Raw genomic sequence first — 23,304 nt, 5'->3', positions numbered from 1 at the left:
TTCTGGTTAAAATTACAGTAATTTGTTTAATCATTGTGAGTGTTAGTGTGGGTCAGATCTTTTATATACATACCATTGAAAATTTGTAGTCCTGCCTTAATCTTGGACATATTAATGAACAGTGAAAAAATGTAATAATAGTAATAATGATGATAGTAAAAAAAAGGACTAGGACTTAACTTAGTAGCTAATTCACCTGGCCTTGTCTCTGAATTAACAGTTTCTACCTTGTGCAAGGCTTGGTATAGTTTATTTGATTGGAGGAACCACTGAAGAGAACATTTCTGATTCAGATAAGCAGGGTAAAATGTAATTACTTTCATTATGCATAAAGAGAAAACATAAATTTATTGAACTTGAAATTTCAGCTGAGGTGTTGTGGGTTTGTTCATCTTTTGCAGATACAGGGACAAGGGTCTATTACAGTCTGGCCTGTATTCCTGAGAGCTTTTAACACCTCCAGCACCGTATTAGGCTTGTAGGTTCCTCTGCCCAGTTTAGATGTAGCTACTGCTACCACAGGCAATTCTGGTAGCTTTCTGCAGCTTTTCACTGGATCTGCTATTCATGGTAAAACCAACAAGCATGCTATTTTCACAGATGGGCAATGGATTTTTCTCTTTACCCCTTTTTAATTGCTTTCACACCAAATTTTCATAGCATATTTTTTTTTCATTGCATTCAGATTTAAAAAAAAATAAATGTTGGAGGTGAAATTTGGTATTTCGAGTTTCCAGACTGGAAGATCTGCTGTTGAACCAGTAGTGATGTGCAGCAGTGAATATGTATAATATAGCTGAAGTTTTATGGAGCAGGTGGCCACTTGCTGAACAGTTGCTGTGGGAGGGTGTTTCAGAGGGGCATCTGTACTGCCTGAGCTTTGCAAAGGTGAGGCTGATTTGGAGGCTGGCTGCACTGAAGACGTTTTCCCCTGTGCTCGAAAAGGGACAAAGAGCAGCCCAGTCGTTAGAACTGGTGCTAACAGCAAACCTCTCCCATGATTTGACTTGCCGGCCTGACTTCTGCTGTGCAAGATAGATTTGGGGTTCCAACTCTTTTTCTTCCCTCCTTATTGCCCTGAGTGCAAAGTTTGTTTTCAGGGTCTTTTGCTAGTTTGGGAGCAGGGGAGGTACGATTCTCTTTCATTGCTTTGGGGGATTTCCATTCCGTTTTCCTTTAATTTGCTCCTCCCTGTTAATCGCATAAGAGAAGCTTAGAATCTTAAGTGAAGAGATAATTCTTGGTCCATGTATATGAACAAGAAGAATTCAGATTTGCATGAAAAAAGGTATCCTCAGGTTAGACCTTTACATTTGAAAATAAGCTCTTTTCAGGTCTCTTTCCCCTCCATTGTTATGTGTTTTATTTAATGTGAATGGTGGATGTTTGGGGAGGGACAGAGGTTTGTTTGACTATTCAGATTCATTGGCAGGGTTTAAGTTGGCACAGCATGGATCAGAGCAAGATGAGTGGAGACATTTTATTTCTAATTAAAAACACACACATATACTTGTGCAGTTGAAGTAAAAGTAAATCCTTTCTCAGAGCTGATTGCTTCTACCTGTCTACTTCTGTGTGTGTGTGTGTGTTTAAACTCACAGCACAGTGGGACCATTCCATTTTGTTTCAGGTTTTTTTTAAGCAAGAAACAGAACCAAAGATTGGAATAGGACCCCAATAACAGAGCCCCTGTATGGTAACACCAGATGAAGATCTTGCTAGGTGTTCTGGTTCCTTCCTTTCTTGCATAAATACTTGTCTCAGGTTTGGTTTTTGTTGTTTTTTTTTTTTTTTCTTTCCTTCTTAATATTCTAACAGTAGCAGCTATATATAGTGCATATACAGTACAGGCTTTTGCATGAGGGCAGATGGATTATGTGGCAGAATGTGTATATTTTGGTCTAGACTGATCTGATGTGGGCAGGATTAGTTTTAAAAGTTTAATTGGCTGCCTCCTACTCTAAAACTGGAACTCTTTAGCTTTGAAAAAAGCCCTCTGAAATCTATCTCCTCTGCCAGGCCAGGGAGTGTCAGAGGTCTAGAGCAGGAGCTCATCGCTGGAGTCCCAGAGGTGCTGAGGCCGGTGTGTGTTTCTTGCACCCAAGAAGGGCAGAAGGCAGAACTGAAGGCGCTAATTGACTGTGCTATCAGTTCTCAGCCAGATAGCTATCTGAACAAAACATTTGTTAACTATGTTAATTAAAAAAAGGCTTCATGTATCCAGGAGTAAAAGCAGAGCAGATTTATATAGAAAATACTTCTGCAGTTTCTCCTCTTGAAATCAGGAATTTTGCTGCAGAAGCCTGATGCTTTTCTCCAAGATAGCGATGTCTAACGTTTTGCTACTAACTGGAACTTTCATTGGTTTAGCATATGCTAATATCTGTCTTTTACATTTAGAGTAAGTGTTGGGCTTCTTAAAGGATTCTTTACCTCGACTGATACCTTGTTGTGTTTGCAATGTCCATCCTCATTTTTGGTATATATGTCGGCGGGTGGCTAAGTACTTTTGTTATATATTTTTTTTAAATTTAGTTTTATTTTTCCTATTAGGTTTGTCCTCCTATGAGCAAATAAATGCTTCTGAAGGTCATACCTGTGCAGTTGATATATTTTCGTCTCCCTGAGTCTGCCTGTGATCCTGAAACAGACTTGGGCCAAAGGAACTTGCTGATGACTCTGAGAATATTTTGTTTGATGACTACATCAGTTTAAAATATTATTCTCATGGCCATAACCCATGATTTCTTTCAACACCTCATAGTACTATGGTTTGAAGCAAGTAAGAGACTAGTGTCACACTAAAAAAAATTCAGACAGGTGGTGGTGGTTGCTTTTGTTCTAAGTCTGATTTTGTTAGTCAAAGGAATGGTAGTGAACAGGAATAAATACCTAAAGTTAGTAATGCCACTAATGCCAATGCACGGTGAAGCCATGGCCCCATTGGAATGATGACTCTAAAGCTGGTCCATGATCTTTAGACACCACTTCTTAGTGGTATTTTATCTGATAATCCGAGTAGTAAGGAGTATGCACTCAAGGCTATAAAATTTGGGAATTCTGTAAGGAAGGGCATCTCTCACAGCTGTGAGTGTATAATCCTGCTCCCAGTTGCACAATGCTATCTGTGAGTGGAATACTGTTCTGGAGATTCTTACCAGTGAACATGGGATGTGGTGAAGTTTATGAGCTAGTGTATTCTGTAATGTTGTCTCAATATGTGAATGTAGGGAAGTATTACAGCTTTTCTTTGTTCTTATTAAACCCAATAGTATGCTCTGCCAGTGTGTTCCAACAGTTACCTGAAATCTGCACTAAAATGTCTCCTTTAACCTTTTGTAAAGTTTTGCCTTTTAGTTTGAAGGTTTTGAGGGGGGGAAGGAGTCTTCGTGTGTGCACGTGCATGGTTTTAACATAGTCCCTGAAGAAAGGCATCCAATTTATATGTTCTCTACCTCTCTGTAACATAATTTAGATGTTTTATTTTCTTGTTATTCTGTCACTTTCCAGGCTGGTGCTAACCTCTTAAGCTTTTCTTGTGCAGGAGCCCTTATCCTACCTGCTTGCTCTTGATCACTTTCATTGTCCACTTCTGAATCTTTATTCATTTGTAATGTACCTTTTTTGAGACCTATGGCAAAATCAAATGTGAAATTTGAACATAAAATGATTATGATTGATACCACACTGTAACCTCTTCTGATTTATTCATTACTCCCTGTTTGATGATGCCTCTAACTTTATTAGTTTTCCTAATTGCTGTTTTGTATTGAGCTGCTCTCAGTGGCAGACTCAATAGAGGCCATATCTGTGTAAAGAGGGACTGATGGGATTTCAGGTGTTTAGGTACAAGCCTGTAACTGTTCCATTACTGCCTAACAGCAGTTGCATTTATAGCTTATGTAAGCTCTCCTAGTTCTGCATCTCTTCCTTTCTGGAAGTATGTGTGTCTTCTTACAGCTGAGCAGCTTGAAACCTAATCTTCATTGTGACCAAACGATTCAGTATCTCTGAAGGCCTAGGCTGGAGTCAGTAGGCAGTCTGTACAACTGGCCACCATACAGAATGTCTGCTCTTTCTTTTAGAAGATGATGGTAATCGAGTCTTCTGTTGTTTTACCATAATTGCTTAACAGTAATGGGAATTACCCTGGAGACTGGAAGTACAGGTTCAGTTCCCTTCTCTGCCTGAGAGGTTTAAACCGAAATCAGCTGCCTGGTTGAGAGTGCTGTTGCTGATGCAGCGTTGGTGGGAACACTTTCCAGCAGTGCTGTTGTGGTAGCAGCACTGTTGCAGAAGGGAATGGAGAGGAGGTGGTTTGGTCTGCAGAGCACAGGTGGATGCTGGCACCCTGCTGCAGCCCTGAGCTTTGAGGTGTAAGGCATGCACTTAGGCTCCTGCAAGACTTGCTGTAGGCTGGTTGTCTCTCACAGATCCTCCCCTAAAGGAACTCAGCGAGTGCTTATCTCCTCTGTGCTGGCACTTGTGGATCCCTTCCAGGTGGCTGGTGGTCCCACTGCTCTGTTCAGGGTGTCTATGTACCTCCTACCACTTCCTGAATGCCCTGGTGCTTTTGGCTGCTAGTCCTGACATCTTGTGGGTCTGGGAAAGGAACAGAACTGCCTTGGAGTCTTTCATAAGCAATTATAATACATTCAGAGTTTTTGGTGCATCAGGGAAGTGTGTTTTTTACTACTTTGTTCCTCATCTGCACTTGCCAATTGATTTCATCTCTTAGCCACAGCAAAGGTAGCAAAGGTTACAAAGAAGACAAACTTCCAAAGGGTAGCTTTCTGGTCAGAACATGGTCAGACTTGACAGACATAATGTGTATTCCCATTTCCTTTGTGGGTATAAATTTTTAAAGCACTTTCTATTTTTAATTCTTTAAAGAATTGTCTTTCTAATTCAGGTCCCTGCCTGTATACATGACGGACTGTATGCATGATACACACAACTCTGAGCAGTGGAAAGTACTGTGTAAAAAGCTGAGTGCTATTTACCAGCTGAGCTAGCACTGACACAAGATTCAGCACTGAATGCTGCCATCTCATTCTTTGGTACTGCTTTCAAGTTGCTAGATAGATACTGAGGCATCTGGTGGCATGGAGTGGGAATACTACTTATACAACAGCATTAAAGTCAGTGGGGACGACTTGGAGTCACTTTCTGTTTGTATATAATAGGCAGGTCCTGAAGGCGCTTGCAGCTGTGTGTTCCAGATACACATAGCAGCAATGGACTTTGATGGGACTGTGTTTTCCGTTAACTATTAAGTATAACTTGTTGTTCATCTCTATCTGTGAGATGTATTTAGGACAGGAATAAAACAGAAGAACTGGAAGGACTTTGAACACAGGAGACTTGGGATGTCATCTTGTGGCTGTTCAGAGAAATGCAAGAATAGCTTCCAGGTGTTGATGAGTTTACTGCCTCTTTATTTTACACTGAGTTGGTTTAGGTGCAATTTTTCTTCTTGAGATACATGATGATTCTTTCTTGTGCAATCTGTCTAGCTGTAAAGTAGCTGCTGTTAACCTCCTTCCAGCCCATTCCAGTAGTCAGGGTTGGGGTGACTACAGCAAGCAGCCAATAGGAAGTCACATGCTGCTTGGGTACATGAGTATATCAAAGAGTACAGCTGCTGTTTGAACCTACATGATGGCAGAGATGGAAGGACTCTGACATACTGCTGGCAAGTGACATACTGCTGTTAGCCATTTTTTGTTAAAACCACTTTCTGTTTGGCTTTAGCCTTTCCCTGGCTGTTTCAGCCAGCTAGCATCTCATGTTTGAATGACAGGCAGGTGCAGTAGCCTCATAGAACATTTCCTTTTCCCAGAACAGTCATTCTAGACCCAGATAATCTTTCTGTGAAGCACAGAGTCAGTGTACTGTGGACTTAGTGACAGGAGTGCAGCTGAACTGGCCCCATCAGCTCACAGACCAAAATATTGTCAGTTTAGGCAAACCAAACTCATAGGAGGAAGAATTCCTGGGGTTAAGTAATTTCCTATTGTAAGGAAGAGTGATATCAGGCACATCTACATTCTGCCCCTTTTTCTCCAGCCTCAAAGGATTTTTGCCTCAGTTGCTGGCAACTGGGGCAGTGTTCTGGCCAAAGTGAACAACCCAGTAGTCAGTGCAGAATGAGAGCAGCACAACGTTGTTCCCTACACAGGGCTAAATCTTTGCTAAGTTTGAACTAGGCAAAAAGCTATTTTATGTTGGAGTCATGCACAGCAGCTACACCAGGGATTACAGATGTGACTAGCATTGTATGGAAATATGCTCACATTTTCTTTCTTGTGAACATGTGTTTTCTTTTGTTTGTTACTGGAGCAGGCAGGGAGACAGAATGGCTTCTCAGACTTCTCAGTTATGTTTTTAATAGCATTGCCTAATAGTAGTGAAACTATGCATGCTTGGACAACAAGGCATCTTGAAAGAGAGTGAACTCAACTCAGAATGGCAGTACCTGCCACTCTTCAAATGCTAGGTGAACAGGCTTGCTCAGATCTCTGCTCCATTTCATAATTGTTTTCCGAGGAATGCTCTTTCAAGTTAAAGGTTTCTAATTACAACCCTTACAAGCAACACACTTTCTTGTCTTGCAATGAAAATATGGCTGCTGTGATTTTTACTGTCTGTCAGATTTATGGCATTGATTGAGACAGATTTTAATAGTGAATTATCAACATTAGCTCATGCAAATTGCCATTTTTTTCTGGAGTGCTATTTCGTCATTACTGAAGGAACAATCCATCTGGATAGTGATTAATTCCAGCTCTGAGCTCTTGTTCATAGGTCAGGATGCTTGAGAGCTTCTTAACAACCAAAAAATAAGGGTATTGTTATCTTTTTGCTGCTTGCTCCACTCTAGCCAATGGGACTTCACATTCTGGAAATTCTTTCATGTAATACCTTTACTCTAGTTTGTTCAACAGAATTAAGTCAGTATAATTTACTTGCTTTGCCTGACAAGTTCATGCTTATGTTACAGTGCTGTGTTGTAAGAAAGCATTGTGTGCCACTGAGTACAATGACAGAGATTTTTCAATACTAACTCATTCTTGTAGTTACTTTTGTTATTTTTTTAAAGACAGCTTGAAGTCTTTATCCAGTCAAGAGTGTGACAGTCATATAAAATTCTAATTTCAGGTTCTGCTGCAGATTTCCTACATTTCAGACACCAGTGAATGTTGAGAGAGATGCTTCTGCTTTGGCCCTCCATAAAAGTGAGGTGGAACCCCAGACTATAACCTGATTTTTAGTGCAGATAATATTTTACTGTGCCTAGGGAGAGGAGACTGAGGCTAAATGAAATACTTCCCATGTGCAGATCAGATTTCAAACAAGGGATTCAAGATCATCTCTATGTACAAGGAGTGAAGTGAAACTATTCTACAAATTTCATTTATTTATTAATTTCCTCATTAATGAAGAAATTAATTAGAACTTTGTACAGAAGTATTTTCTTATTATTCACTGTAAAGATAATGGTAAAATACCTTAAGCTCCAGACCTGTGGCATTACATTCTCTGATAGACACTATATAATCCCTAATGCACTACAGTTTTTGCAATAGATAAACTGGAAACTTGCATTTACTTGTGGATGTTTATTTAAACATTTGTAAATTATACCAAGTAAACAGTTTATTTCTACACATGTGCAGTTGTCAAGATACATATATAATTGTCAAGTCTACAGTGCAGTAACTGAGAATTTTAAGCAGCATGATGATGAAAATTTTTCTAGAAACAATGTCTGACCCTTCTTTGATTGCACTGTGAAGTTTTTTTGGTATACATAACTAGTGCTTGTTTTTCATTAAGTTAAAATGTAAAGTTTCAAAATGTGTTCAATAGAAAGGCATTCACAAAATGAAGTATCCATTAAAAAAAACAGAGTAATTTTTATGAAAATCTAGGTTAAAAGCAAGGAAGTCAGAACTTTACCATGTGTAGATACTACTGAAGTAAAAAAATGTACACAAAACTTGAGGGGGTTTATCTTCTGTTTTTTAAAAACACCTGACCTCTTGAACCTTGGCTGACCTTGGTTAAATTCTTACTTCTCTATTTTACAGTTCCAAATAATAGCAGATAAAAAGGATGAAGAGCCTTGCTGAATTTGGTCCACAGCTTGAGGTGAACTGCATTACTATTTAAAAAGATGAGGTAAAAAAACTCTTCTTTAAATTGGTTTCACAATCTTCATTGACAAATAGTTCTGTTAGGGGAGGAGGGAAGAAACAATAGAGGTAAAAAGATGTACAGGGAATCCTTCAGTCTAGTTTTGTAAAAGACATTTAAGATATTAAATGGATCAGAATGTATTGAGGGTATGGTAATTTTAGTTAAATTACAGTAAAAATGAGTAAAATATTTCAGATTAAATTAGACTGAAATCCAGACTCTAGACCATCTATTAACTACTTTTAATTGTGTAGGTTATTAACACTTCTAAAGCACTTATTTGCTCCATCTGTAGTTAATAGGTTAGTTTTAACATAAATTTTAATTGCTTCTCAATAAAAATCAGTTGAAATTGTTTATAGCTATACGAATATAATCTCTATCTTCTTGATAAAACTGAATTAATAGAATCTCTTGTCTGAGTAAGAAGTGTATCCTGTTGATGACTCATATATAAAATAACTTCATAATCACATCTGAAGAACAGTAACATTTAAAAATTCTTACCGGCAATGAATAGAGGAGTACTGCTATGAACAAGAGTAAAATCAGCAAGATGATAAGGCCTATAAAGAGCCATTTAAACCTGCGCCACACAATAAATTTCATTGTCTTGCAGGGATTTGTAAACCAAAGGAAGGAAGTATCTGGTCGGCTGCATTTTGAAAGAAACAAATATTACTCATACAATAAAAACAGGGAATACTTCAGTGTGAGAGTATAACACATTGAAACACTCTGGTCTGAAGGTTGAAGAAAGCACAGATACTTTTGTACTGTAAAACAGCAGTTTCAGTAAATGTGTGCCATTAATACGGAAACCCCCTTGCATTTTATCCTAATGCCTGTAAAAGGAAATAAGACTGGCTTTTATAAATGAAGTTTTGCAAAGGACAACTCATGTCTAATAGATCTTGTGAATGCATGCAGATTTTGTGAAGAACATCACAGTAGCTAGATATTATATATTTCTCAAGCTAGTGAGAGAAAAATATCTTACTTTGGTAGATCTAGCTTAGGGTTCATGTTGGGTTCATCTCTTCCTTTACCAGCTGGCCTTTCCTCAGCTTCTTTTTCATTGACAACTTCTAATGTCATTTCAACTTTACCCTTCAGAAAACATGTGGCATGAAACAAGCATCTTATTGGAACAGCATTAGTAGTACTTGTTTGGTACTTATACAAAGAGTTTTGTGTGCATCTGTGTACCTTCCATTTCTTTCTCAAAATATACTTCTGCACTATAACAGTGTCATAACACAGCATCAGAAAATGACAAATGGAAAAAAAGTCCCAGTACATAAAATTGGTTCTGCTAATTCATTTGTTGTTCTGTTTTAAGCTATACATTGTTTTTTCCAATTTAGCAAACCAAAACCAGTTCTCCTCTTTCAAGAGCAAAACAATTATTCTCTTCTTTCAAGAACAACTCTAAGGACTGCATCTTTTCCAAATGACTAAGCACCTCATTTTTTTATACTGCTTTGCCTGATCGATGTTTCTGAATATTCTTCCTCATTTATTAAATTCCAGTAATAAAGTTTAAAGGCAAAGGCATTAGAAAGAAGAAGCAGACACAATGGAAAGGCTTGATATTCCAGCAAGCGATAAATAGACTTTTCTGTTCTTCACAGAACAGGTTAAAATGCTTTACAGCCTCTGATTGCCCTTGAAACCATGAAGCTAGTCTGGGTTCTCAGTATATAAATTATATTTGCTGTGTACAAAAATGGTTTGGATTTAAACTTTTTTCTTTAGTCTTTAATACATTTAGGATGTCTTTGATGAGATGACATGGCTCAACCTGGTGCCAGAGTCCTTCAGGCTAAACAGAGTTTAAAACTAATTAAATAAATTTAAGTATTAAACTCATATTTTAAAATAAAAAATTGTTGCTGGAAGAAAATTCCTGAAATTGTGCATGGAATGTTCTCTTTACTCCTCCTCTGCCCACTGAAAGCTAACAGCTAAGTGGGGGACTCTTCACACTCTTTCTTTATATTTTGAAAAGCAAGGTGAGCACGTTTTAATTACTTTTTAAAGAAGTAATAATCATACCGCTAAAATACGGGAGCCATCCTTTTCAACATAACATGGCCACCATCCTTTCATGGATTTTTGTTCAAAGAGAGAGGCGGTCCTGGGAGCCTTCTGAGAACTGTCTGCCTTGTATTCCGGAATCATGCCTATATTGCACTTCTCTGGAACTTTTGCTGGAATGATTGTTTTATGTAAATCAAGTTCCACAAAGCCTAGGAGATGGATAAAAACAAACACTGCATAACACAACCAACCATATGGCGTAATGGTTCAACATCAACCTTCCCTATCTCTAAACATGTTTTACAGGAAAACCAATCAACATACAAGTTACGTTCTTGTTTGTCTAAGGATGTTGTAAGGCAAAGAAGTGGGACACTTCAGGCTGTGTTTAAGCCCATCTTGCTGTTGTTGAAAGTGCTGGTGTTGATAAATTGGATTTAGCAAGCTCTCCTCCCCCTTTTTTAATGCAAGATCACTTGATTTTTAATAGAAGGTGGGCTTTTTTTTTTTTTTTCTGCACAGATCTAAACAGAAGATAACCAAAATAAGAAAAGTAATACTGATGTAATTTCTGATGGTGAAGTGCATGATTTAGCTAACTTTGATGATAGTTATAAATGAATTATTTGTTTTCAGATTTTGTGGCCTATATGGTTTGCATGTAAGCTAAATACTTGGAGCTGTCAATACAGGGAAGACAATCTTCTGCAGAGCAATCTCTACAAAAAGTAGGGATTAATAATGGTGTGAAGTAGCATTAATAATGGTGTGAAGTTGATTTCTTAACATAAATTACAGCCTTAAGTCAGTACTTTCACTTAGAATTTACTTGAAGTACTCTTGTTTTAAGTAATTTTACTTAAAGAAATAAACAAAGTAAATTTTCATGCACATTATCATTTAATGCACTTTGTGATAGGGCTTACCTGAATGAAAAGTACATTGATTTACCTGCAAGTAGGCCTTTACTGAGTGAATATACACTTATTAATTCATGAGCACAAGTAATCCTGTACTGTGTGGGAAAGCAGGAGTGTATTTGCATGCTCAGTGGCTCACTTTTTAAACACAATTCTTATGTGATAATTTAAAATTGTTAATTTTTACCTCTTACTTTGAGACAACAATAATTATTTAAGTCTTACCTAGATAGTCATCCAAGGAGAACTTGTCATTATCCCATATTTGAATGATCAGTTTGGGTGGGATTCTGAATTCTGTCTTGTCAAGACTCCAGAAATGTTCCTAAAATTTTAAAAAACAAAGCCCAAGAACCTTTTTAAAATTACTTATGAAAATTCAAAGCTGTGGTCTGTTAGTACTTGTGAATTCTGGGGTTGGTGGAAGTATTAAGGATGTCATCTTGCTCTTGCTAAGAGGAAACTGCTGTTGTTGCCAGTGTGTTGTTCCTGGCTAAAAGGCAAAATTGAATCTGTTTGCAATAGCAGTTTGAGAAAAGCATGCAGAACTGAGCCAAACCTGTCTCTTGTGATATGTAGGTACAAAATTATCAGACTAATTACAATCTGTATTCTAGGTATGGAAATCTTTAGAAATATTTACCTTTTTGGAAACTGCACAGAGCTGCTCTGCTGGTAGGTAGTCAAAAGGAAAAACAAATCTCCAGTTAAAGTTCCCTTCACCATCCAATGATCGGTAGTGAACATCGGTTTTCTGCTTGTTTTCTTCATTGCCAGGCATCCATCTGAAAATAGAGATGTGTCTGGTGTTTGCAGTGGGACTACACTGGTACTCTTTGTGCTTTAACCCTGTCATTAAGTGGTTGGCAACAAGCTGTAAGAGTTGCTCCAGGGCAACTTGCAGCCTAGTAGTATATTTCTCTCATTTCTATTGAAGTGTTTATATTAAGACTAGGAAATATAAAAATTAAGAATCCAGGTTAATCAGCGCCAAAGCTAATGCACTATTTTTTCTGTTGCTTCCCATCTCAAGAGATGAAGTTCTGGGATCTTTCACCACACATTAACTGGTTGTGCTTTATCTCATATTTCTGTACTTCTCTGAGGTTAGCACTTATTTCAGAGGCTGCAGTGTGCATTGACTTGGCTAAACCAAATCATCTTTGTAACCCATGGTCTAGGCATTCCCAGGACATCAATTTGTGTTACATGACAGGGTGCTCCTACCCCTTCACATAAATGTCACTCATTTCTTCTCCTGTAATGCTCTTTTCATCCAGAAGGACATCTTTGGTGTTCCAGATAATCACCCGCAAGACATACCTAGGAGAAGATGTTTGGGGAAAGAGAACTGAATTGTTTGTCAGGACTGCCAGATGGTGTGTAGTATATAGAGATACTCACTTCTTAGCTTTTCGGGGAGTGATGTTGAAGGGAGGGCCTGGTGGTCCTAAGCTTTTAGGGAAAACATCAACCCACATCTGGAGCTTTCCCTGTAGCAGTGGAGAAGATGGATGAGGGATTGTTTCTTGCATACAGGTTTGTCATGGTAATTTCATGGAACTGCTTATTGACATGCTTAGTACTAATTTTAGCCACAGAGCAGAGCTCACTCATGTTACCAGTGTCAGAACTAATACAGACTGGAGGAAACCCAATCCCTCATGTTATATAAGCTTCTTCAAATGAACAAAGCCAAGAATCTAGAAGATGGTAGGGATGTCAGTTCCTAGTGAACTCACTGCAGGTTAGGTGCCTAAGTAGTTATCATTCTGTAGGTCCAAGTTTCTGTTCTCTCAGAGGTGATATCAAGTACATTGTCATACATGTGGCTAATAGTTTGCCAGCTGGTGGCCCACCCAGTAGATGCTCAATCCTCTTAAGCAGATTCTGAAGTAAGGTAACCACTGCAGATTTTATATTCTATTTCAAATGCAAGACCCTTTATTTCTGTAGGTAGTTTTAGGGGTTGCTGCAGAAACTTTCTTAAAAAACAGTCACTGGTGAGTTAGCAAATGCTAGAATACATGTTAGCCCTTGTTCCTCTCTAACAGAAAGGTCCAATACAAGACTTGGTCTTTAAACTAGCACCTGTGGACCTTGTAGTGAAAATAGAAGTTTGGTCTCATTTGCTGAATATATCTAGGAAGCTCTTCAGCCAGGCTGTCTCCTTTATTGTTGGTGAGGCATTAAACACATATTCCAGTTTACTTCAGTGACAAAGTAACAAATAAATCTTTCCCAATTTCTACTCTGCCTGTGTTTAAGGTGGGGGTCTTAATGGCAAAACATAACTGCATTTTGTTATCTTTCTAAACTAACCTGCTTTAGTTTCTCAGCCAAGTAATATCAATTTGTAGCCCTCTTTCCCCTGAGTGATACCATTCTATTGACAACATGATATAAATGCAGGAATGCTCCATTTCTGCATTCAAGAAACCAGAAGTAAACTGGTTCATAGTACCTGAGAGATGTTGGGCTGGAAGGTGCTATATAAGGTCCTTGTCTCCACATGTTCGGGTACCAAACCCTGGGTTCTGAGGATGTGAAGGGCCAGCCGCTCTTCACCTGGACCAAGGTGCTGATGCAAAATTTTGTTAGCTTCTGGAATAAAAGAAATGGAAAAAGAACAGAGGCTTGTGTACCAGAATTTGCTTTTGAAATTTTGAAAAAAATTTAAACCCAGGTATTTAAAATTGAGCAGAATACTCTGCTCAACATTTTAAAAAATCTTTTTTTTTTTTCTATTTTTCAATAAATAAATGGAAAGTTTTACATTTGTATCAATATGAATTTAAGACAGATATATAAAATAAGTGAACAAGCTCACCAGCTTCCTCCAAAGTATAGTCTTGTCCCCCGTAGTTAATCTTTCTACCATTCTCAGAGAGGACAGGAGGAGCATAGCCTTTAAACCTGGCTACATTTTGTAATAACTGGGTTGGTTTTAGTTGATCACGCCAGGTATTCACACCTGAACTTTTAGGAAAGCAACAGAAACACATCCTAAAATTATTCACCATTCATGGCATTTACATGTCATGTAAAATATATTTATTCAACTAATTCAGAAAGGGCAGCACTGTAACTGCCTAGATTGAGGCCACTTGAGTTTGACAGAGCAACATGATTTTGTACCAGCTCAATTACCTACCAAGACAAAGTAATTTTTTCTTTACACATCAAAATAATTTATGCTAACAGATGCTTTCATATTTATTTCCATGAGGAGGTGAGAAAATTCTGTTAAGTGTGTGTTCCCTGCACAGAAATAACACACATTACCATATAAAGAGAATATTAAAATGTTCAGCATCATGGTTTTCAGTCAAGGCTCTTATGAAGACTTTGCAGCTTAACTTCGAATTCAGATGACTGAGCACAGCAAACACCCATGGGAAGCCATGGCTTTGTTTTTTAACCATATAATTAAGATTAAGGATTTTTTACAGAGACTGGGTACTAGATCTTACTAGATAAAAATTTTCAGTAGACAAAATTACTTACATGCAATACTGCTGTGGGATGCCACAGTGAGATCCATAACGAGAAAGGAACCTGTTCTCAAGATCAATTATGGTTTCACCTACTTTTTCATCACGAGTCAATGTGTCATAGTCATAGACTGAAATTTTCAGATCCTTTTCTTGAGGCAAGAAGCAGCTGAGTTCATACATTCTAAACATTAAAATGTCCAGTTAACACTATTGCTTTTTTGAGCAATACTTTTTAAACAAAAAAAAAAAACTCTAAAGCCCCCTTAGTTTATTTTTTAGGCAATAGCCTTTACAAGATAATTAAAGGTATGCTTCCAATGCTGATAAATCTAGCAGTAGTTACCACTTAATGTTCCAATTCCTATGTGCACTTGTTAATAATGTCATTTGTACTCCTATGGATATTACATCCTTCCTTTCTGCACAATTACTTAGATGTTTTCTGTGCAGTAGCTTGAATTGGGACTGAGAGAGCATGTGGCTCTGCCAGCCACTCTGTATAAAGGATGGTTGTTTAATCCAGTATCTGTATGATTAAAATTTTTTTTTTAACCACAATACAATCACAGTTGGAGCCTTGAAAATACAGTCCAAATGTTTAGCTTCTATGACTAGAAGGGATTATTCTGTCATCTAGCTGTCCTACACAAAATAGACTGTAGAGCTTTTTTTTCAAATTAATTATCTGAATTTACTTTCAAGATGTGAAGCTTCATGGTTCTACTGCTGCTGAATCCATTACCCTTGAGTTAAAGTATTCCATGGTTAATTATTCTCTGCATTTTTTTTTTCCTGTTTTATTTCTAGTCTAACTTTTTAACTTTGACTTTCAGAATCATTCTGGAAAAACTTGGAATTTTGAAGGTATTTTTTACCTGTAATCAAGTCTCTTTGCTCTCCATTTCTTTGCATAATCTGAACAATTGAAATCCTGTAGCACATCATTGCAGAGTATACTTTCCAAAGTCTTTATAATCCTTCTAGTCCTCCTCTCCTTTCTAATTTATCAAAACCCTCCTCTAACTCTGCACACCAAACCAGACCCAGAATTTCATTAGCAGTTCTAAAGATGATGTATCCTCTTCAATGCTAATTAGTATTTTTCTATTCATGTATTTCAAATATATGATTAGCCTTTGAAGGAAAGACCAGTGTACTGGGAATACATGTTAAGCTGGTTACTCATCATGACATCCAAGTAGTTTTGAGAGTTAAAACTTTCTCCATATTCTATAAGCCTATTTTGTTATTCTTGTATGCATAACACAGGGTGGTTTTAAGATATATACATTGTTTGACTTTGTGCAATTTACCCATGTGCTACAGAAGGTCTGTAGACTAGCCAAACACTTGTGTTGTCCAATGATTTTAAAAGGAAATGCCTTATGCAACTTTACTCAGAATTGTCAGTATCTAACTATGAATAGAGCATTGGATATTTCAAATAATTGCTTATCTTAAAAAATAGGAAAGCATTCTAAAATAGAACAAATTGAAAATACAAAGAAAGTTTGTTACCTGCCAAAAATTGGGTTGAGAGTATTAGGCACGTAATTGTCTCTGTCTTCAATTACTTTTTTACTTAGGGATATTTTTATATAGGGATCACACTATTTAAAATAAGAAAAAAAATATTGTTAAGAAATAGTTATCAAAACTAACTTAATTTAAAATATACTACAGCAGAGTTAGCTCACAGACATTCCAAAACCAGAAAGACTTACCAGCCCATTATTATCTTGGGGTTGAAGCTGCAAAGCTCGAACAATATAAATTCGTACAATACACTCCTGAGGCCCACTGTCTGGTAGCTCACGGAACTGGCGAGGAGGAGCTGGAATAGTGGGATCATCAGGTAATGCATAGATTTTAAAGGATCCCTAAAAAATAATACAAAGACTCAGTCAGGATCAATGTATAGGAGTCACTCTGTTAGGTTTGTTTTTTCTTATTTATTGTACACATACACACTCTGTTTATATAGGAATAGCAAAATTATAGCCTGATTCACAGTCACTTAGAAGTCTTTTGTTTTACTTTAGTGGGTTTTGGATAAGACTTACTTACTACAAAGGCAAGCTCCTTAGCTGATTTAAATCAATACAGCTCTTAATTTCAACACAGTTACTCAGTTTGCTCCAGCTGAGAATAGGTAACACATACTTCATATTTGTTTCCCTTTCCAAAAGCATCATTTAATGTTTGGGTTTTGGCAGGGTTTTTTTTTGTTTGTGTGGTTTGTTGGGTTTTTTTTACATACAGTGTTATTTTAATCTTTCAAAGTCATGGAGTCACAGAAATAGTACATAATATCTTTTCCAAATTAATTCTAATAATGTACTTCATGCAGAACATCTGCAGGTGAAACTTTAGAGGCCATCTGGGAAGGTGCTGTTCCACAGGTACCAGCGAAGATCACATTAGCAGGAATGGTTATTTCTTCTAAATTAACATGTATCAGATTTAGTGTGAGCAATGTGTAGCTGTGCCTTCCTTGAAAAAGAAGGGCCTGTACCTAAGTAGTTACAAGCTTCTGTTGCCCCTATTAATGTGTGAATCCATATTTAATCTGAAATGCTTGCAAGTAGAATTACTTAAATGATAATCACTTACAAAAGACTGCATCTAGCATTTGGCTGTTGCCCAGTATTTGAAATTTACCTTGAATTCCCCAACCACTGATGGATCATCACTGTCCTCAGATTTGCCTCTGTATAGTTTAAATGTATCACAGAAGTCTGTTAAGCTATTAAATTCAGGTACTTTTTCCAATTCACAGTCGTACACCTTAAAAAAATAAGAGAAAAAGGAAAATGAAAAAAGTGCAGTTCAGAAATCATCACATGTATCAGCTCCACCATTGTAGCCTACAATTACCATTTTCATTTTTACATCAAAGTGGAAGCAAATGCAATGTTTAGAGAACATGCTATCAAGCTTCATTTAGGCCTTGTTAAAAACCCAGTAAATAGCATTTCACAAGCTTTTCTTTACTTTCTTCATTAGGTGTATTAGCTGAGAAATGAAAGTGGTCTGGCTTCAATTTTTAACCAACAGACATTAAAAGTACTGATCCTCTGTGTTCATGCTTTCTCAATGTGTATGTTTATTTAGGATCTGCCTGGCACCCAAAGAAGTTGACTGAAGGTTAGATTAAACTCTTAATACATCTCTTAATGTAGTTAAGTAGAAAAGAAGCAAAGATGTCTTCTTAAAACCTCTGTTTCGCCACATGAATTAGTAATGGACCTTCACAGGAAATCATGTACAATTAAACTTTGAAGAGCATTTAAAAAAAAAAAAAAAAAAAGGGCATAGCTCTGAGTTATGTTAATTTATTTTATACTGAGCAATACCTTTAAAGTGTCATATCCTTTTTTCATATACTGTCCACATTTTTCGTGTTCTCCTACTGAAGCATAAAATTTGCTCCACCAATCAACAATTTCTTCCTCCTTAAAAAAAGCAAACAAAAAAGTCTTTTATTGGGAGATAAACCATGATTTGCAACAAAAACAATGAACAATTAAGCATACTAAAAGACAGTATACTTTGAAACTTACTACCAGTTAAGTAATATTAGATGTTCATCTCTAGAATTAGACTGTAAATATTAAAGCTAAAAAGATGGAATTTCTCTTACCTGGGTTTAGTTATCTAGACTATAATCCAGCTGCACTAATAGTCAACAGCCAACGATCTCCAAGAAAGTAATTAATTACTGCTATCTAGATACATATCTCAAAGGACTGATTTCTGGAGGTGTGTACCCTTCCCTCCTACATCTTCTGGCCATGCAGCACAGCCTAGCCATCTAAGTTCTAGATTACTTAAATCAGAAGAAGTGAATGTACACTTAGCCAGTGCAGTCATTGTTTCAGCTGTTAAGAGAAAACACCATCATACCTGGTATTCATTACAGGAATTACATGACTGTGAAAACTTCTTCCTGAGGGATAAATGTGCTATTTTGCTTTCAGCATTCCCATTTATTTAAAAACTGTTGCCATATAATCCTGGGACAGAATTGTAACTGCTCTAACCATACATGATTCCTTTAAAGCCAGTGGAGATTGTCTGTATTGTGACAGAATCTTACGGTTGGAGATCTACCTTAATGTTTACCAAATGCAGCTGAAAAGAAGGAACACTGAGTCTTGCCCTCTTAATACTTCAGTGAGCCTCATGAAACCCTAGATGCTAGCAATCTATACATCCCACTAAGACAGTATTTCTGCGGGGGGAGGTGTTTATATTTTTATTTATTTAAGTCTGATAATCACTTTCTTCAACAGAGTGCTATTTTCTGTATTTATCCATAGGGATTGCATATTATAATTATCTGCCCTGGAAAACATACTTCAATTGGTAATGAATAGTCTTCATTCACTGTGTAAATTTTAAAAAATCTTTGTTTGGATTTAAATAAAGTATTTTATTATACAGATTATTAAATGTGAGGTGGTTTTTTTTAATATCTAGGGGTTATTAATTCAGTCTTTTATATTTTTCCTGAATTTACCATTTTAAAAGTCGATTGTAGGTTTTATGTCAAACATTTTCAGAGATTACTCATCATCCACATGCTTACAATGCTAATTTAGGTAGCAGTACTGGAATACTGATTTTCAACTGAAGATCTTATTTACGAGAAAGCAATGTGTAGGTTCTTAAAAGCAGTATACATTACCTTTTCTGTAAGCTGTTCATGAGGATCAATTCATTAAAAAAAGAGCAAAATAAAAACAATGGTAAGGATATGATTTGTAGAATTTTATACAGTTAAATAGGCTTTAAAAGTTTATGGTTTTATATATAGTATGTATTCAGTAATTTATAAATACTTTTGAAAAATATTCAGACCATGTGTTTAACTTTTTTTTTTTTTTTTCTTTTTTTTTCCCTGCTGTCAGTATGTCCTAGATATTAAACTGAAGCATATATAAAAAAATTTTTAAAAGCAAGTTTTCAGGACTGTAGGACATTATGACCATCTCTTTGTTCATCACATAACAAAGTAAAACTGAGAGAAACTTTGTTTTCTTATTGTATCATTGCAGTGTTGCTCCTCATTCTATTTATTGATTTTCACAGTAGCATCATTCCCTGCTTCCCTCTCTGGTTGCAGAGAGCACTGGATCTGATTTATTTCAGATGAAAAATATTTTTAAGAGCACTTATAAAACTGAATCTATTCCAGAGATTCTTTTCCAAACAAATTTCACATATATAAAATTCAAGTGATTTTTTGCCCTTTTTAAATATTCTTTATAAAACAATTTGCGAATGCTCAACAGCGTTTTCCCTTTTTCTTCTACTATTGTTTTTCAATTGTTTACAGGCTGTGAATTTTCAGGAGTCAAAAAAAAAAAAAAAGTGAAGAATTATAAAGTATAGTAACAACTAGTATACGTGTCGATAGATCTATCCGTGTAGGTGTAGTAAAAAGGTGCACAATCCAAAATGTTTCACCTGTTAAATCACAGATAGTGTAATTATGACCTGATAGTCCATTAAGCATAAGCATCATGCATCCCATTTGGAAGCCACGATTAACAAGTGTGATTTGTGCTAGTATTCATATATCATACCTTGTGTTTCATTTTAAAGGCATAATCCATAAATTTTTGTGCAAAGCAGAAGAAATATGCAAAACTTTTTATGAATACAAGCCAAATGCATCAGTAGGTCAGGACATCACTCTGGTATATCATGCTCATTTACTTCCATTTCTATTCTGTAAGTAATTATCTTGCTGGGATGTTCAGGTCTACTGTATTTTAGTAGTCTTGACTAACTTCAGAAATGGAACATAATTTTTTTTCAGATTTGCATGAGACGGTCAGATTTTCTAAAGGCAATTGTGAGTCATTTATTCTCAAAACCCATTATCACTAGTGATTTGCAAAACTTAGAGGCAGAATTCATGAGGCAATTTTGAATTCTTTGCCATATTTAAATTTGACTTTGTTTAAACACTGGTTTGTAATGTTGACAACATGAAGGGTAGCTTGCATAATTATGCAATAATAATTTAAACTCCCAGCTTAAAGCCTTTTCACAAATTATATTGTGTAGAACTCTGAATCTTTCATCTAAGCATAATCTTGAAAGAGTTTAAATTAGGGTTTGTGGGTTTGTTTGTTTTCCCTTGATATACCTTCAAATGTCTCTTCAAGTAATGCACTTGGTAGCTTTGGGAAGAAGAGGCTAAGAAAAAAAAAATCAAAACCTTAAGTCCTCCTTTAAAAATTCCCAAAGCAAACAATGAGCCTCCGATATTTGGATAGTATTGTTACTAAAACTGGTAAGCAGGATGTGCTCACAGAATGCCAAAACACAAAATAGAATGCCATATAATAGATTTGAGATTTTGGAGTGAAATATTCACATGGTAAAGTTCATGTAATGGTTACTGTCCTTTTATTCATGTACCCAGTGCCTTCACTGTAGATTGTTATACATGAAGTTTTCAAGATACTAACACTGAACCATTAGCTTTTTGAACTTCTTGGAATTATGGAAAAAAAGATAAGAGATATGGTGGGTCCCTAGAAAAGTTAGAGTTAGAATTTTATTTACTGTAGATGTATTTTATTCTCCAGAAAGTAGACTTTTAAACAAAGTTTAAATATGAATAGTGTGGTTCAATAATTCCTGTTGATTTTGGTGCTTTTAGTACATAGATCCCAATTAAGCCAACACATAAAAAAAGCTTTTAGTAGTTCATACATATTGTATATACATAGTAAGACTTTTGGAAGAAGGATACCTTAATATTTGTAACTTATCACACTAGACTTATGAGCACCATCTCCTCCAAAATCTGCATGACTGCCAAGCATGACTGCCAAGAGAAGTACAGGCTCATGACCACATCACATTAATATTCTTCCCCCATCCAACCCCATACCAGTCATCTCCATGCATTAGCTCGGTACATACATACATGCACTGTTGTTGGAGAAGCCATTTTGCTGAGTGCTGTTGACATACTGCTTAAACACTGGAAATTGGAATGTAATTGATGAAACTTTTGCATTTTGTGTCCTCGGGGTTTTTTTCTGCTTATCACTTACACTTTCCACATTTGTACTTATTGCAATTTGAATTGTTTTAAATATTCCTTCCTCTCTCATATGGATACTATCACTGTATCCAGTGTTGTAATATATTTGGCTCAGGTGATTTCAAACTCTAAAAGAAACTGTGTTTCACTTTATGTAGCATGTGTTTCACTTTATGTAGCATTTAAAATTTTCCCTCTTATAGTTGAAATCAACTACACAAATTTAATCAATTTTGTCGGTGAGTTCAAAGTGCTAAGTGTTCTTTATTTATTTAACCTCTTTCATTAAAATTTTTAAAGGAAATAAAAATTCTGTGTATCAGCTATAAAGCATTTATATTAGAACAGAAAGCCTAATTCAGATAAAAGTTAGAGACAGTTCTAAATTAAATATTAAGGATAGTTTACATGTATGATGAAAGTACATACAAGAACATGGTCTACAAGATACGAGGTCTGAGTATCTTGACATTAAGATACAGAAGAAGAAATTAAGGAAGAACAATGCAATCAATAACATACTCAAATAGCAGTGAGGGTTCAAAAGTTTAAATACAGTAGTATTTATTTGGGACCTCTGTATTTGGAAAAATCAAGATTGTGTATTAAGAGTTTACAAATTACTATACTAAAGGGTGTAACTTTTGTGCTTGCTTTAAAATAACAGGCCATTAGAAATTTGTGAGAATACCTAGGTAATGGGAACATTTTACGGTCCTAAAATAAGTGAAAATTTTTTCCTTTAAAATGTAATACTGTCTGGAATTTGTCTTCACTCATGTTTCAACTCAAGGGTAAAATTCTGCAAGCTGAATTATTTTTTACCTGGAAAGTAAAATTGTATTGTGGTGGTCCTGAAAGAATGACATCAGTAGAGAGATTCATGAGGCACAATAGAGACAGAAAAGAAGTGTTAGTACAGAAAAAATGGCTTTGTGGTAAGAGAGGCAAAGCCACAACTGTGATAAAATGAATAGCTGAAGGTCTGCGTTATCATGGCTTTGATTCTGTACCTAACACAGCATACACCTACTAGCTCCTTTATTTAGAACCGCTCAGCCTGTGCAAGATCAGGCTGCTCTAACCACCACCAGTGGACAACTACGTAACATTCTATCATGTGCTTTCAGTAGTTGTTGAACAAGTGATTCCATTCTTAAACTACTGGGTGAACTTTACCATGCACAAAAAGCTGTAGTTTGATGTTTACTATATGAAAACAGAGGTTAAAATTGTTAACATACTTCCTTTGCTTTCCTGTCATAAAGTATCTTTGTTCCATCTGGCTTTCCAGAAAGTTGCATATGTTTCTGACAATTTTGCTGTCTAGATAGCTTCTCAGAAATCACAGATCTGAAGAAAGTCAATCATCAAATTTCAAAGTTTACCTGAGCTGCTAGCAGTGGCTGTGTGTCTTCCATTTCAATTACTGTATCCAGACGAGGTGCAGCAGAGAGTTGACCAACTGTAAGCCAGAGATTTTACTAAGGCAATATGGTGTAAGAAAAATATCTTACTGAACATTTTCATCAGATTTGAACACCAAATTGTTACAGATGTAAAATAATGCATC

General features: G+C 36.3%; 1 protein-coding gene across 3 annotated transcripts in view; it reads right to left on the bottom strand.

The window, feature by feature from the left end:
- Positions 1-7,617: 7,617 nt before the first annotated feature.
- Positions 7,618-23,304, bottom strand: part of MYOF (myoferlin) — a 71,309-nt gene continuing 55,622 nt past the window's right edge. For 2 of the 3 annotated variants that reach the window (XM_026851075.1, XM_026851076.1), the window contains 17 exons: positions 23,120-23,196; positions 19,353-19,364; positions 18,019-18,117; positions 17,324-17,449; positions 16,387-16,542; positions 16,181-16,272; positions 14,673-14,843; positions 13,996-14,144; positions 13,630-13,769; positions 12,570-12,658; positions 12,393-12,488; positions 11,809-11,950; positions 11,391-11,490; positions 10,261-10,454; positions 9,203-9,312; positions 8,710-8,857; positions 7,618-8,236 (listed from right to left, as the gene is read on the bottom strand). In XM_026851075.1, the coding sequence (XP_026706876.1) occupies positions 8,201-8,236; positions 8,710-8,857; positions 9,203-9,312; positions 10,261-10,454; positions 11,391-11,490; positions 11,809-11,950; positions 12,393-12,488; positions 12,570-12,658; positions 13,630-13,769; positions 13,996-14,144; positions 14,673-14,843; positions 16,181-16,272; positions 16,387-16,542; positions 17,324-17,449; positions 18,019-18,117; positions 19,353-19,364; positions 23,120-23,196 (1,937 nt within the window). In that variant the 3' untranslated portion in view covers positions 7,618-8,200. Of the gene's footprint in view, positions 8,237-8,709; positions 8,858-9,202; positions 9,313-10,260; positions 10,455-11,390; positions 11,491-11,808; positions 11,951-12,392; positions 12,489-12,569; positions 12,659-13,629; positions 13,770-13,995; positions 14,145-14,672; positions 14,844-16,180; positions 16,273-16,386; positions 16,543-17,323; positions 17,450-18,018; positions 18,118-19,352; positions 19,365-23,119; positions 23,197-23,304 lie in introns of those variants that run through there. The other variant, XM_026851077.1, reaches the window with a different exon arrangement.

The sequence above is a fragment of the Athene cunicularia genome (genome assembly GCF_003259725.1).
Source record: "Athene cunicularia isolate RWA chromosome 6 unlocalized genomic scaffold, athCun1 chr6_part1, whole genome shotgun sequence".
NCBI classification, from domain to species: Eukaryota; Metazoa; Chordata; class Aves; order Strigiformes; family Strigidae; genus Athene; species Athene cunicularia.
The sequence above is the reverse complement of the archived record's forward strand: the minus strand, read 5'-3'. Positions and strand labels throughout refer to the sequence as shown.